The sequence below is a fragment of the Cervus canadensis genome, chromosome 12 (genome assembly GCF_019320065.1).
Source record: "Cervus canadensis isolate Bull #8, Minnesota chromosome 12, ASM1932006v1, whole genome shotgun sequence".
Classification (NCBI taxonomy): Eukaryota; Metazoa; Chordata; class Mammalia; order Artiodactyla; family Cervidae; genus Cervus; species Cervus canadensis.
Window position 1 is genome coordinate 70,571,567 of NC_057397.1, and position 15,841 is coordinate 70,587,407.

A 15,841-nucleotide genomic window follows, 5' to 3' on the forward strand; every position below is an offset into this window, starting at 1 on the left:
ATTGTTAGATTATTAAGCAAAATCTCCAGCAAGTCCTGTGTTTTGTTGCTGTGTATGATACAGAACTCTTTCATCCCAACAATTTAAAAAGTGTTGTGGACAAGATTTCTTGTTCCCTAATGCAAAGCTGATAACTTTTTATGAAAATTATGGCTCAGTTTTAAAAACAATAAACTGTGACCTGGAAAACAAATTATTTTAGTTATGCCTGTTACCAGATGCTAAAATGAGAAAACTGGGTCCTATAAAAGGTGTCATTTGTGTCTCCCCCACATTTGAGAGCCCCTGCCGATCACTGAAAAGACTCAAGGCGGATAGGTTTGATTTTCTAAAGTAGCTAAAAAAAGGCCTTTGTCAGGAGATAATGGAAGAGGAATGTGTGTAGGATTTATCTGAACCCTTCATGTGGAAAGGGGTCTGAACAGTTTGTAACTCTTCTTTGTCAGGATGATGTAAAAAATACAGAGGTGTAGAGGAAGACATGGGTCTTTTTCTGGCATACAGTGGATCAGATTCCAGACCAAGAGAAATAATGGTGTCAGCATGTAGGCGTTCAAGTAAAATTTGTGAGTTACAGCATTATAATGAAAGATCAACTAAATAAGCAGCCTTAAATTTAAAACCAACTGGTTTTTCTGCTTTTGTTTGTTTGTTTTTGGTGTCTTTTTCTTTAAAGGAATGTTATTCTAACTTAATTATTTTGGAATTGAAAAAGCACCGTTGCCTTTACATGGAGTGTTACGCCTGGTGGTTGTTTCTAGGTGAACCCATTGAAGCCCTGTTAGATGCTCATCATCGGCCCTTCCTAGACTGTGACGCCTGCTCTGTCCTCAGCGTCATTCTCATTGTCGCTCACGCTGGAAACCCTGTGGCTTCATTTGCCTCTCGTCTGTTCTTTCCTCTGATAAATCCCCTGTGCTGTCCTTAGTCTCTCAGTCACGTCCGACTCTGCGACCCCGTGGACTGCAGCCCGCCAGGCTCCTCTGTCCATGGGATTCTCCAGGCAAGGACACTGGAGGGGGTTGCCATGCCCGCCTCCAGGGGATCTTCCCGACCCAGGGATTGAACCCTGGTCTCTCGCATTGCAGGCGGATTCTTTGCCAGCTGAGCTACCAGGGAAGCCCCCAGTCTTGAGGTATTTGTTGCTCAGCTCAGATTATGTACCATTTTTGTAATTACACAATCTAAGCAATTCTCTGAGCTTCTGTAATATCAAATGTACATGTGGTAACAATCCATGCTGAAATTGCATTCTATTATTTTACATAGTCAAATTATAAGCTATGAATTTTTTTATCTAAGTTTTATTAGATAAAACATGTAGTATAGTTGGAGACCTAAAGTTGTTCATCAGTATTAAAGTAATGTCTTGGGATTCATTTTCAGATTCCATAAATTTTTATCTAATTTTAGACTCTTGTTTCAGTCAATTGTTTTCTTTTGACAGACATTTGATGGATTCAGTCTATCATTCTTGGATAATTAAAAGTGATGATGCCAATTATGATCATCCCTATATTATGTTAAAGAAGTTAACCATTTCCAAACAACAAATTTGTTTATTACTTTAAGTGGTATGTTTTCAATATATAGCTTTTGAATTAATTAGCATTAGTATTGTAGAGATAGTAATAAATACTTACATTGCCTCCATCCCAAAGTGAGCTCACTATCATATATTGCAATGGTTTTTCTGAATTATTGGTTGCTTAACTAATTTTAGTAAGCAAGCTTAGTTAAATTCCATAAGTGGAATACTCTGTTTTATACATAAAATGAGGTATTTTGCAAGAGCACAAAATATAATAAGGTGATAAGAATCTAAAATGTTTTAATAATATTAATAGTATTTTTAAATTTTAGTTTAACTTTTCCTGTGTACGATGTTATCCCCTGAAGAATACTTGAGATGGGATTTGTAAGGTGATCTTTCATTTTGTTTATCTCTCCATATATACAGTGTGTGTGTGTGTGTGTGTGTGTGTGTGTGTGTGTGAATGCACATACATATATATATATATTTACAGAAACATATATATCTATACATTTGTATAGATATAATAATCTCAGTAATTCTGTTTAATTTGTTTAAACCATGCCCAGAAACTTGTCTTAATTGAAAATTAAAGATGAAATAAATAGCTTTATTCAGAGAATTATCATGAAACTATTGTGATATTTGAACTCTTGATTTTGGAATTCAAATATTTATTTAGATATATCAAGAAACATAAGTTTTTTGGTTTACTTGTTCATGTTTCATGATTTTTATTTTTTGTCTAAATTATTAAGACTCTTCATTTTTAATTTGGATGTAAAGGTTAGATCTATCAGTATTTACAGTTTTTTCCTTATTATTTTTGAATATAGCAATGGTGCTCAAAGTTATAACATTATAGCTTGAGTCAATGCACATTTCGGTAACTACAGAGGGTTGGTTGATAGCTAAATGAAGGGTCATTAGAGCCCAGTTAAAGGTGAGGTGTGAAAGCTTAAATAAGAGCTGACACTATTAACAGAGCTTTTGTTCACATTGCAGATCATGGGGTCTTAGTACATTTATTCTCTGTGCATGGGATTTTAAGTAGTTTAACTTTGCATTTTCATCTTTAGAATAACATGTGTGTCCATGCAGGCAGCTAATGAGTTGATAGAAAAAAAGAGATTCTGGACTAGAGTGAGCTGTCAGTCTATCTACATTTTGAGCCCTAAGTTAATTTACTTTTGAAAAATCTCCTTCATGATTGTTGAACTTGGCTCTATGAATACAAGCAAAGCCTAAGAATTTTTAAGGCAATAAAAATAAGCAACTTTTTAAAATTTTTAGAAAGATTTCTTGGTCAACTTTGATAGTAGATATTATTCTTATCTTTCACTAGAACTTGGAAAAGTTTGGAGGATAGAAACCTGCTTAATATATTATGCTGATGAATATTTTTCAGAGATTACTAATACATAATGCACAAAATATATATTTTTGACATTTTTTTCTCTTGGTAAAGTTAGCTATATGTGCACAAAGCCACTGCGTGGCACAACCTCAACCCCAAAGGGCAACATTCACATCTTATTCTATTGAGGAGGTGCCTTTCTGCAGCTCCACTAGGGGATCAGGGGCATGGACTACAACTTGAAGGAACCTCTTGGAATCATACAATGGGTAGCCCATATGTGGACATAAATGCCCAACTCATTGTTTTTTTAGCATTACCGCAAATTTGTTTAGAAGCTTGTGGTTATATATTTATATAAAACCAGGATATATATTTATATAAAAGAGGATAATGTATCTGTAGTTATGTTTGTTATCAAAATACTGGGATTATCCCTGTCTTGAATAACAGAGTGTTTTAGGGCTTCCCTTGTGGCTCAACTGGTGAAGAATCCACCTGTAATGTGGGAGACCTGGGTTTGATCCCTGAATTGGGAAGATCCCCTGGAGAAGGGAAAAGCTACCCACTCCAGTATTCTGGCCTGGAAAATTCCATGGGTTGCAAAGAGTCAGACATGACTGAGCAACTTTCACTTAGGTCAACATGCAAGTCAAAGTGAATTGAAAAATGTAGGAACATAGATATCTGCATACTGCTGCCTCTACTACTTCCTGTAGTAGAAGAAGTACAACCACTTCCTGATATTTGTAAAATAGTATTAAGTATTATAATTATTAGTTAATAATAATAACATTACTATGTGCCAGGAACTGTTCTAAGTATTTCATATGATTTAAATAGTTTAATTCTCACATTAACTCAGTCATAGTACAATTGTTTCATTTCAAAGAAGAGGAAACTAAAGGATAGAAAGAAACTGTAGGTTGACTAATAATAGCACAGTGCTTGTGAATCAGTGGAGCTGGAAGGGAGACCTTGGTAGTTTGGCTCTAGAATTACTGCTTTCAACTTATATAATGTAACTCTTCACAAGAAAATCGATTTTAATTATTTTAATTTTTAAGTTGAATTAATTTAAATGATGATATTAATGATCTGCCCAACTAGTTGAAAAGTGTTCTGGGTTCTAAACAGTTAAATCAATACTTAATAACAGTATTATATTTATGAAAATTGGGTGATGCCATCATTTATACCTTGGTTTTACAAAATGTCTCTCTTGCAGGCTAGCACCCTCAGCCCAGTGCTCATTCCCCATGTCTTTGTTTGTTTTGGAATGTCAAGTTAAAATTCTTTGCAAGTCAACAGAGAAACAGGGGTGTGTGTGTGTTGACCCACTGAAAAAGAGCAGTGCCTTAGTAACGATACTTTCACAAACAAGTGCTACTTGAAAATAATACACACACACACACACACAAATGCGCTTCAACACCTTTTCTTTTCATATGATGAAGCTATTACCTTAGGTGAGACAATCCACCAATTTTACTTTTTGCATGCAGTTTTGCATTCTTCTGTATAGGTAAATATGGGATTTAGCAAATTGATATGTGAATACAACTAACATTTTGGTGTGTGGTAACTAGAAGTGGATCACCAGACTTTACCTGAAGAGCAACATTTATATGCTAATTTTGCCTTTAGTGTTAGACAGCATTTAATTCACTGATAAGTTATAATAAACACTGACCACTCTTTATGTCATGGAGAACTTAAAAACTGTAAGGGAAACAAATGCTTATATAATTAATGAATAAACAGTTGGAATCACATAAAAATCCTGAGGACAGATTTCACTCACACACTGCATGTCACATTTAGTGTCACCATATGCTCTGATCATATTTTGGAGACTTGACATATTTTGATAGTTAATACCTGTTAATATTTCTGTGCCAGAATATTTAGATACATATATTGGTGAGGTTAACATAGAATTATTTTGACCAATGCCCATTAAGTGTTCTTTGAGTTAAATTATTAGTTAATATTACATTATGCCTGTTCTTGTGTTTATTTCTTACACTTAAGTCACCTAGTTTATGATTTAATCATATATAAAAGTTTCCACATAATATCCATCTATAGAAGCATTTGTTGAAGGCACAGAACTATGAGCTACAAAGTCCTTAAGAAACATTTAGGCTAGTAGGGGGTGGGTCATTATGTGCAAAAAAAAAAAAAAAAATTACATGAAGACCATTCATTTGCTTCATGTTTCTCATGTTCCTCATTCATTTCCTTCATGTTCCTCATTGGAAAGGTCACTGGGTCCGGGCTCCATACAGTGCTCTCTGGCTAGATGCACAGGCTGGTGAGAGACAGAGACAGCATGTTCACCTTGATTATACACTGTAATACATGCTGTGTTGAGATGGTAACCTGTACCTGTGGAAGTTAAATAATATCAGGATTGTCAGTGTCAACAAGGCGGAAAAAGCATTCCAGACAGAAGTCACTGTATACAAAGGCAGAAAGAGATTTGGTTCTTGTAGGGAAAGAGCAAATTAGCCAAGATGACATAGTCAGGCGGTCTTGCCCCACAGCCTCTCACTGTGGCCCCACGTTTTGTAAATAATCTTTATGTAATAGCTGAGATCACTTATAGCACTGGGCATGCGCATCACGAGGTACTTGCTTGGTCACGAGGTACTCGCTTCATCCCGAGGTACTCATTTGGTCATGAGGGTACTCGCCTGGTCATGTGGTACTCGCTTGGTCACATGGTACGTCATCACGAGGTAGTCACTTGGTCATGAGGGACTTGCTTGGTCACGTGGTACTCGCTTGGTCACGTGGTACTTCATCACAAGGTACTTGGTCAGGAGGTACTCGCTTGGTCACGTGGTACTCGCTTGGTCAAGTGGTACTTCATCGTGAGGTACTCACTTGGTCACGAGGTATTCACTTGGTCACGAGGTACTTGCTTGCTCTCGATGTACTCATTTGCTCATGAGCTGCTCTGTGCGATCGGCCTGGGAGAGCTTCCCCAGGAAAGCCCTGGCTGCTAGCACTGGGGCTACACTGGGGTGGCGTCGTGGCTGTTTTCCTGAGCTCCTGTCATGGCCGTGTTATGGCTCCATTATGGTTATGTTGTGGCTGCTGCTACAGCTGCGGCAGCAACCAGTAGAGAGGCTGCGTTACGGCCGCTGTGTCAGCCAGGAGCGAATAAACGTGTCTGCAGTTCCTATGGCTCCTCACGTCTCCTTCCATCCTCTTAGCTCATGCCTTGCCTACCCTGGGTTCAGCGAACAGTGTGAAGAGCAAGACAGCTGGCGTCAAGAGCAGGATCAGTGATACAGTTCTGTAGGAACTTGTGTGGATCTTAGGAATTAAGGGAACAAGCCTTACCCTTGCTGAGTGTGCCTGAGTAAGAGTCTGTCTGTAAAAGCATTTTGTACTCAGAACATGGAGGAAACACATCAGTGCTTTGAAAAGATTTATCTTTAGGAGTGAGGAGGCGCTGGTAAGAGCGAGATTCAGAGAAGTTTTGGAGGCAGAAGAGACTACATGATGACTGATGGGAGGTGAGAAGAGATGTGTGGAAGATGTTACCTGGATATCTGACTTAGACATTTATAAAGACTTATGGCTGAGATAAGTTGTCAGAGGAATTGTTGCAAATTCGGGGATGGAAAATCATAATTTTTAAATTACATGTAAAGTTAGAAATGATGACAAGATGGCTATATGGAGATGTGAGAATACTTAACCAATTATACTGTAATTTTTTTTTTCTATCATGCTGTATTAACTTAGACTGGGAGCTCTTCAAGAGCTTGTCTTATCTTTTTATCCAGATGTTTTTCATATATCTCTTAGCATATTATAAAAGCTTAAAAATATTGTAGGAAAATGGATCAGGATGGAATGAGTAAATAAATAATTGGAGCATAAGAAAAAATTATATGAAATGGGAAAAAGCTAAAGAAATACATAAGGAACTTAGCAGAGACATCTTTGAGCATAGGAACCAAATTAATACTCATCCCTAAAACCCTTGTCCTTTGGAATATGCAGTGCTTCACTGAGAAAATTTTTACTGAGCCAACATGTGCAGAACTTAAAATGGAGATTCACATTAATAAGTTTGAATGTTGAAAAAAACATGACTATTTTCATCTTCTAATTTTGTGTATTGTGGAAGTAATTCTAGAGAATGTATCTTCATTGAAAATATACCTTATCCCGATAAAATATCAGTATAAATACAAATTGTAAACTTTTATCCTACTATCCATTTTATTTTTTTATTTTTTCCTACTATCCATTTTAAAATGATTTTTCCTCGTGGAGTGTTTGCTTAAATCTTTTCTTTAGTTAAATGTAAGTGTAGTCACATCCCACATTAAATATATTTATTAATATGTAATAATTAAATATTATTTGTTCTCACAATACTTTCAGGGAGATAAGTCAGAATAAGTACTTACCTAAGAAATATAATTTTTGGTTGAGAGTATGATTAATGAAATACTCATATATAAAAGCCATTAAAATTTTCATAAGTCCATCATTAATGCTTAATATTTGTTAGCTGAGTATATCTAGATCTTATAGAATATAATGAAAATATGTTTTCATTAAAAATGTCTCTATTCGCCTGTTTATTAAGCATCTTTTAAATGCTAGGAATTGTACAGGTACTGGGAGTATGTAGATCCCCTGCCCTTGACTGTTTATTATAGTCTAGTGAAATGTCCTTCAAATTTAGTGATTAAGAGAGTCCTGGGAAGTAAGACGTCTCAGTTCTTAGTTCCAGAGACTTCAGCTTCATAGAGCTGGATAGCCTTCTAGACATTAGCATTTGCAAGACATCTCAGTTGGTTTGGAGACTTTAAAAAAAGGAAAGAGTGATTTGCTTAAGTACTTCTACAGTGCATTATAAATGAGAATGGTGTTTTTAAGCCTGGTAACCCCAGTGTTTACATTATTACTGGCAACAGAATAGAAGAGGACAAACGTATAATGCTTATCAGGAAAGTGATGTCTTTCTTAAAAAGTAAAAATTGTGCTTTCATTGTTGCATGACACTATTATGTTTATAAAAGCTGGTTAGCTGATTTATCCATGTAATATGTTAACTATTCCACTCATTTTCATGGAATGGACATCTTTAGACAGTCACCTCTGTAGTCAATTAGTTTCTATATAAAGAGCGTAGAAATTAAATATTTGATGAAATATAATGAAAATTGATTCTTTTCTCATTTCTACTTTCTGAACCATGTAACATCATGAAGATTCTGCTTTAGTTTGTAATTGTTAAATAAAATGAATGGTAAAGTTATTTTATGAGTCACTAGTGAAAAACTTATCAAAATCATGAAAATGTTTCTCGGTAGACAAGAGGAAAGTACATAGAAAACATGACAATGGTCAAATGAGACCTTCCAAAAAAAAAAGTTAGACAACTGTATCTATATAAGCATTAACAATCAATAAGTCAAAACCAACATTTTATTTTCCTAATGTTAATATTTAAATTTTATTTGTGTGATACTAAACCTCATATTCAGAAAAAAATTCTTAAGCATTAAGTTTGATTATTATGAAGGATTCAGAGAATGGCTGTTATTTAGAAATTGGAATAATGCTTAAAATGAAAAGAAGAAAAAAATGGAAAAAGGCAAATGTTATTTGGATTTTTAAAATAATTTCCTTATGTGTAAGCTAGAAAAGAGTAGCATATATCTCCTTGTTCAGTTCAGTCGCTCAATCGTGTCCAACTCATTGTGAGTCCATGGACTGCAGCACACCAGGCCTCCTTGTCCCGGAGCTTGCTCAAATTCATGTCTATTGAATTGGTGATCCCATCCAACCATCTCATCCTCTGCCATCCACTTCTCCTCCCGCCTTCAATCTTTCCCAGCATCAGGGTCTTTTCCATTGACTCAGTTCTTTGCATTAGGTGGCCAAAGTTTTGGAGTTTCAGCTTCAACATCAGTCCTTCCAATGAATATTCAGGACTGATTTCCTTTAGGATTGACAGGTTTGATATCCTTGCTGTCCAAGGTACTCTCAAGAGTCTTTTCCAACACCACAGTTCAAAATCATCAATTCTTCAGTGCTTTGCTTTCTTTATAGTTCAACTCTCACATCCATACATGACCACTGGAAAAACCATAGCCTTGACTAGACAGACCTTTGTTGGCAAAGTAATGTCTCTGCTTTTTAATATGCTGTCTAGGTTGGTCAGAGCTTTCCTTCCAAGAAGTAAGTGTCTTTTAATTTCATGGCTGCAGTCCCCATCTGCAGTGATTTTGGAGCCCCAAAATGTAAAGTCAGTCACTGTTTCCGTTGTTTCCCCATCTATTTGCCATGAAGTGATGGGACGAGATGTCATGATCTTAGTTTTCTGAAAGTTGAGATTTAAGCCAACGTTTTCACTCTCCTCTTTCACCTTCATCAAGAGGCTCTTTAGTTCTTCTTCACTTTCTGCCAAAAGGGTGGTGTCATCTACATATCTCCTTGAGTCCTGGAATTGAAGGCCATGTAGTAGATTTTTAAAATTATTGAATGTAAAGCTATAAGAGACCTTAATTATAATTAATTGTACAAAGTCTCATTTTATGAATGAGAGTTACCCAAAGTCATATATCTTGTTAACAACAGATTCTAGTTAGAAGCTTCAGAATACCTATTCCACATTTAACTCAAAGTGAATTAGAAAAATTATGTAAAGGATATGAGTTATAAACTAGTTATTCTTGATCATTTAGGAAAAAACATGTACTTTTTTCTTAGATTCAAATGCGATAAAACACAAAATTTCCTTTCTTAAATAAATTTTTAATATATATATTTAATAAAATGTCCTTTATTAATTTCTTTTCCCGGTTTTATTATCACTGTCATAACTTCTCATTGGGCTTCTTTTTGAAATTAATCTTTAGATTTGTTGGGTAATAACTGGAAAATGTTGCTTTTTGCAGCTGGATGAAGAAGCCTCGATGCGGTGTGCCTGACCAGACAAGAGGGAGCTCCAAATTTAATATTCGTCGAAAGCGGTACGCGTTAACAGGCCAGAAGTGGCAGCACAAGCACATCACTTACAGGTAAAGTAGCTAAGCATGATTTATTTATTTATTTATTTTTTACCATTTTTTACAACTATTTGACATTTTTGTTGAGATCTTATACACATTGACTCCATGGTAACATATAGTGATGTTCTGGTAACATAAGGAACCAAAAATTGCAATTAAGAGATTAAGTTGTCCATCTGGGGGCCCAGTACACAGGCATTTCTTGAAACACTTTTGTAAACTCGATCTTCCAGCTTCCTTAGTGAATTCTAATATTCTGAGAAATTTTCAAATGAGTATTCTAATACACAACATTCTTTAACAAGTATTCATGATCAAAAAAATTATCAAAGTACGTAAATAATTGCAATGTAAACAATATGTCTTTGAATTATTAATTAACTTTTAGTGTTAGTGCAACCATTTCACTTTCTATTTTTGACAACGATGCAATGTATCTTCTGTTCTTGTCTGCAATGAAGGATGCCCAGGGGATGAGAGTATCTTTCAATCTGGAGTGGCAGTTGGCTCCTGGTGGAGATGTTCATATTTATTCACTAATTAATTGAACAACATTTTTTTGAGTCCCAGTTTGGACAAAGAACAGTGCTAGGTTCTGGAGGTATAACAATAAATAAAGCCTAGAGACTTCACCTTTCCTCGTGGTATTACAGTCATATGGAGAAGTTGAACAGCCATATGAATGCGATGCCCGTTTTGAAAGGGAAGCAACCGGATGCAAGAGAAGTATAAGCCATGGTCATTCAACCTAATTTAGTAATCCAGGGCTGGTCTCCCTTCTGTCTTAAAAGTAATAGGGTATATTAAAGGAAATTCTCTATATGATCACCTTAATAGATACAGAAATGTGTTCAAGAAAATTTAATTCCACTTATGATAATTTGGAATTAAAGCAAAGAAGATGTTTAATCAGAAAAGTGGCATCTACAAAGACAAAAATCACCACTGCCTTATGTATTTCACATATAACATGAACACTATAATGTGAGGTGTTGGGAAAAATACTATTAAGGAAAACAATAAAGTACTTGCTCTTTCTACCCGCTTCCAACAACATTGCACAGCTGCTTATAGTTGTAAGGTAATAAAATAAAATAAAAGATGTAAGGATTTTTAAAGAAATAAAACTATCTTTAGTCATAGTTGTATTACTTTCTAACAGAACACCCAGAATAAACTCTAGATAATTTTTTAGAAATAATAAAATATACCCAGGTTAAAAAAAAATAGATTTTATTTTTAGAGCCATTTTAGGTTTACAGAAAAGTTGAGCAGATAATACAGTTATTCTCAACCCCCTCACCCCCAACTTATATACACACTCACACAGTTTCTCTCTTATTAGGTGTTTGTTACAATTGTTGAGCCAGTATTGCTATATTACTGACTAAAATCAATAGTTTGCACCAAAGCTCACTATTTGTGTCACAGTTTTACAGATTTTGAGAAATGCATATCATAGGGCATTACAGTGCCCGCGTGTGTGCATGCGTGGTCACTTCAGTCATGTCCGACTCTCTGCTATCTGTAAACGGGAGCCCAGCAGGCTGCTCATTCCATGGGATTCTCCAGGCAAGAATACTGAAGTGGGTTGCTGTGCCCTCCTCAGAGGATCTTCCCAGCCCAGAGAGCAAACCCATGTCTCTTGCATTGCAGGCAGATTCTTTACCACTGAGGCACTGGGGAAGTCCTGTAGAATTACAGTATCACACAGAAGAGTCTCACTGCCTTGAAAATCCTTTGTTGCACCTAGTCATCCCTCTTCTCTGGAAACTACTGGTGGTTTTAATATCTTTATGGTTTTTGCCTTTCCTAGAATGTCATATGGTTGAAAACACCAACCATAGCCATTTCGGCTGTGCCTTTTCAGACTACCTTTATTCACAAAATAATATGCATTTAAGTTTCCTCTGTCTTTTCATGACCTGATAGCTCATTTCTTTTTATTGTATTACTGAGTAATATTCCATTGTATGGGTTTATCACAGCTTGCTTACCTGTTCATCTGCTGAAGATTTCTTGGTTGCTTCTAGTTTTGGGCAATTATTAGTAAGGTTGATATAAACATGCATTCTGGTTTTTGTGTGGGCTTTAGTTTTCAACTCATTTGTCTAAACACCTGGGTGTGGAATTTTGCTGATCATAAGGTAAGACTATGGTTAGCTTTTTAAGTAACTACCAAACTATCTTCCAAGTGGCTATACCATTTTCCATTACTACCAGTGATGAATGAAACTTACTGTTACTCTGCAAGTTTGTCAAGATTTAGTGCTGTCAATGTTCTGGATTCTAATAAGTGGTTACTCAATTTTTTAACTCACAATTCTCTAACGAATTGTGAAGCTAAGCATATTTTCATATTTTACTTGTTTGCCATCTGCACATCATCTTTTGTGAGATGACTGTTTAGATCTTTTGATCAACTTTTGAGTTGTTATTTTAAGGGTTCTATGTATATTTTGGATCACAAATATTTTATCAGATATATTTTCAATTTGTTGTCTCAGTCCATGGCTTGACATTCCATTGTCTTTTCAGTATATTTTGTAGAAGTTTTAATTTTAATGAGTTCCAACTTATCAATTATTCTCTTTTCTATATTGTGCTTTTGGTGTTTTATCAAAAAAAAACAAAAAGCATATCCAAACCAAAGGTCACTTAGAATTTCTCCTATGTTATCTTTTAAAATTTTAATAGTTTTACATTTACATTTAAGATTATGATCCAGTTTTGAATTTTGTTTTTGTGAAAGGTGTAAAGTCAGTTGTCTAGAATTCAAGTTTTTTGCCCATGAATTTTCAGTTTTTCTAGCACTATTATAGGTTAGAAAGACCATCCTTTCTCTATTGCCTTTGATCTTTTATCAAAGGTCAGTTGCCTATGTGTGTAGGTAAATTTCTGGGCTCTTTATTCTGGTTCATTGAATCATGTGTCTACTCATAAAACAGTGTTACATTTCTGGATTACTATAGTCTTGATATCAGATACTGTCAATTTTCTGATTTTATTCTTCAGTATTTTGGTGTGTATTCAGCACCTCTTACCTTCCCACATAAACTTTAGAATTAGTTTGCCATCAAAGGCCTCCCTCAGAACTATTCTGGGTTCAGTCCTAGACCAGCACAGTAAAGTGAATATATCAGTCAAGCAGAAATAGCAAATAAAATAAATGTCATGATTTTTTGGCTTATCAGTATGTCTAAGTATAGAAGTTATGTTTACACTACACTGCGGCCTATTAAGTGTACAACTGCATTATGTCCAAAGCACCATGTGCATGCTTTAGTTAAAAATACTTTATTGATTAAAAATTGCTAACCTTCAGTTGTTGATAACTGCTGAGTGATCAAGGTGGCAGTTGGTGAAAGTCATGGTCTGAGGCAATTTCTTAAAAGAAGCCAATAATGAATCTTGCTACACTGATTGACTCTTTCCTTTATGGGTGATTTCTTTGTAACATTCAGTGTTGTTTAATAGCAGTTTACCCACAGTAGCCCTTCTTTCAAAACTGAAGTCAGTTCTCTCAAACTCTGCCACTGTTTTATCAACCAAGTTTACATCATATTCTAAATCCTTTTTCTGTTATTCCAACAATCTTCATGGCATCTTCACCTAGAGTGGATTCCATTTCAAGAAACAATTTTCTTTGCTCATCAGTAAGAATCAGCTTCTCATCATTTAAAGTTTTATCATGGGATTGTAACAATTCAGTCATATCCTTAAGCTCATGTTTGCTGTTCATTGTCATGTTATTTCTACAACATTTGCAGTTATTTCTTCCACTGAAGTCTTGAAACACTCGAAGTCATCCATGAAGATCAGAATGAATTTTTTCCAAACTCCTATGAATATTGATATTATATCTTTCAATGAATCATAAATGTTCTTAATGGCATAAAGAATGGTGAATTCTGTCTAAAAAATTTTCAGTTTACTCAAATTCATCAGAGGAATCACTATCTATGGCAGCTATAGCCTTACAAAATGTATTTCTTAAATATTAAGATTTTAAAGTTAAAATCACTTCCTAATTCAAGGGCTGTATAATGGATATCGTGTTAGTAGTCATGAAAACAACATGGATCTTGTATATCTCTATCACAGCTCTTGAGTTACCAGATGCATTGTCAGTGAGCAGTAATATTTTGAAAGGAATCTTTGTTGTTGCTGTTTTTCTGAGTGGTAGGGCCTCAACAGTGAGCTTACAATATTTGGTTGACCATGTTGTAAACAGATGTATTGTCATCCAGGCTTTGTTGTTTTAACCAGCAACCACAACAAGAAAGAAAGAATAAAGAGAAAAGAAAAAAAAAATTCCAGAATGAATTGCAGAACAAATGAAAACATAAGGATAAAAATAAATGTTTTTCTCGGGTCTCCCTTCTCCCACTGTGAGCCACAGCTCCCTTGTGCCTCCCAAGGAGACCCTCCAGTGCTGGGGAGGCCTGGTCCCTGGACTTGATGTGGGGACGGCTTGGACTCTATCTGGCCCTTCTCCTGCATTTGATTGTCTCCAGTGACCCCAGTTGCCAGAGCTAGAGTGTTTTCTTTTGTGGAAACACTCATTGTCCTTTTATATATTCTGTAGACATAGAGTCTATCCAGTTGACTGTGTGAATTTAACCTGTAGCTTAGACAGCTGATAGGAAGGTTTTCAAACCTCTTCCTTTGTCGCTCTGCCCCTGGAGCTCAGTGGCGGTTTTATCCCCATCTCTGCATGTGCATCGCCCACAGGAGTTTGCTTCCAAGGATGCCCTAAAGGACTTGAGTCTGCTCCAGTGAAGACCGGGCCTGGAGGTGGTGCAGCTGCTTTGACTGCAGGAGGCTTGGCGGTGCCAGATGTGCAGAGAAGCCAGTGGCCACGGGCACGGGCGATATGACTCTATTAGGATTCTTTTCTCGCCTCTGGCAGCTGACACCCAACGTGCCTTCCTGACTGGTCCTTCTCCATTGCTTGGGCCAGCAGCTGCTCAAAGACCCCTGGCCGGGGTCCTTCTCTGTGCTCAGTTGCCAGTGCATGCGTGTGAGGAGAGGGAGGCTACAGTGATGGCCATACTCCTCCACATGACTCAGCAGTAGCACCCTGCTTCCATGGTCTCCAGGATTTCTTCCAAAGACACTCTTCATCATGAACTTCCTCTCCCCTGCCCCCTTGAGCTGTCTCCCTGCAGTCATCGTCGGTCCTTGCACTGAGATTGCTCCCCGAGCCCCACGATCCAGCTCCCAGCCACCGTGTGCACTGGTAGACTTGCATCCCTGTCCAAGGACATCATCCATGGCAGATTGTTCTGTGTGTTTCTTACTTCATTCGGACTGTCACAGATCAGCTGCTTCACTCTATAGACGTCGAGTCCATCTAGTTGATTGTGTGAATTTAATCTATAGCTTAGACAGCTGATGGAAAGGTTTTCAGACCCCTTCCTTTGTCGCTGTGCCCCTGGAGCTGGAGCTGGAGTGGTGGTTTTATCCCCCTCTCTGCATGTGTATCATCCACAGGAGTTTGCTCAAATGCTTCTCTTCTGTCCGAATCAATTGACCGGCTGTGGGGCTCTCTCCCCGGCCTCTGCTCCCCGACTCCGGGTTGCAGGCCAGGTCCTATTCACTCTCCTCCTCCTTCCTTTCCCTCAACCTCCTGAGTTGTGCCTGGGTCCATATATTCCTTTCCACTGGTCAGGGACTCTGCCAGGTCTCAGCTGATGCTCTGTGAGAACTGCTGCATTTGTGGATGTGTTCCTGATGCATCCCTGTGGAGAGAGACTACTCTGAGTCCATCTACTCTTCCGCCATCTTCTCCTCCTTCCTCTAGAAACACTGAAATAGACTTTGTGTCTTGCAGCTTTCCCATTTATAATCCACGGGTATTATACTGAGCCTCACTGATGCGGTACAAGGTATTAG

At 36.9% G+C, this 15,841-nt stretch overlaps 1 protein-coding gene across 1 annotated transcript in view; it reads left to right on the forward strand.

Moving 5' to 3' along the window:
* The window catches only part of MMP16 (matrix metallopeptidase 16), a 379,265-nt gene that overhangs the window by 196,678 nt on the left and 166,746 nt on the right, over nt 1–15,841 (forward strand). The window contains exon 3 of the mRNA XM_043483344.1: nt 9,830–9,952. Coding sequence (XP_043339279.1) covers nt 9,830–9,952 — 123 coding nt within the window. The remainder of the gene's footprint in view (nt 1–9,829; nt 9,953–15,841) is intronic.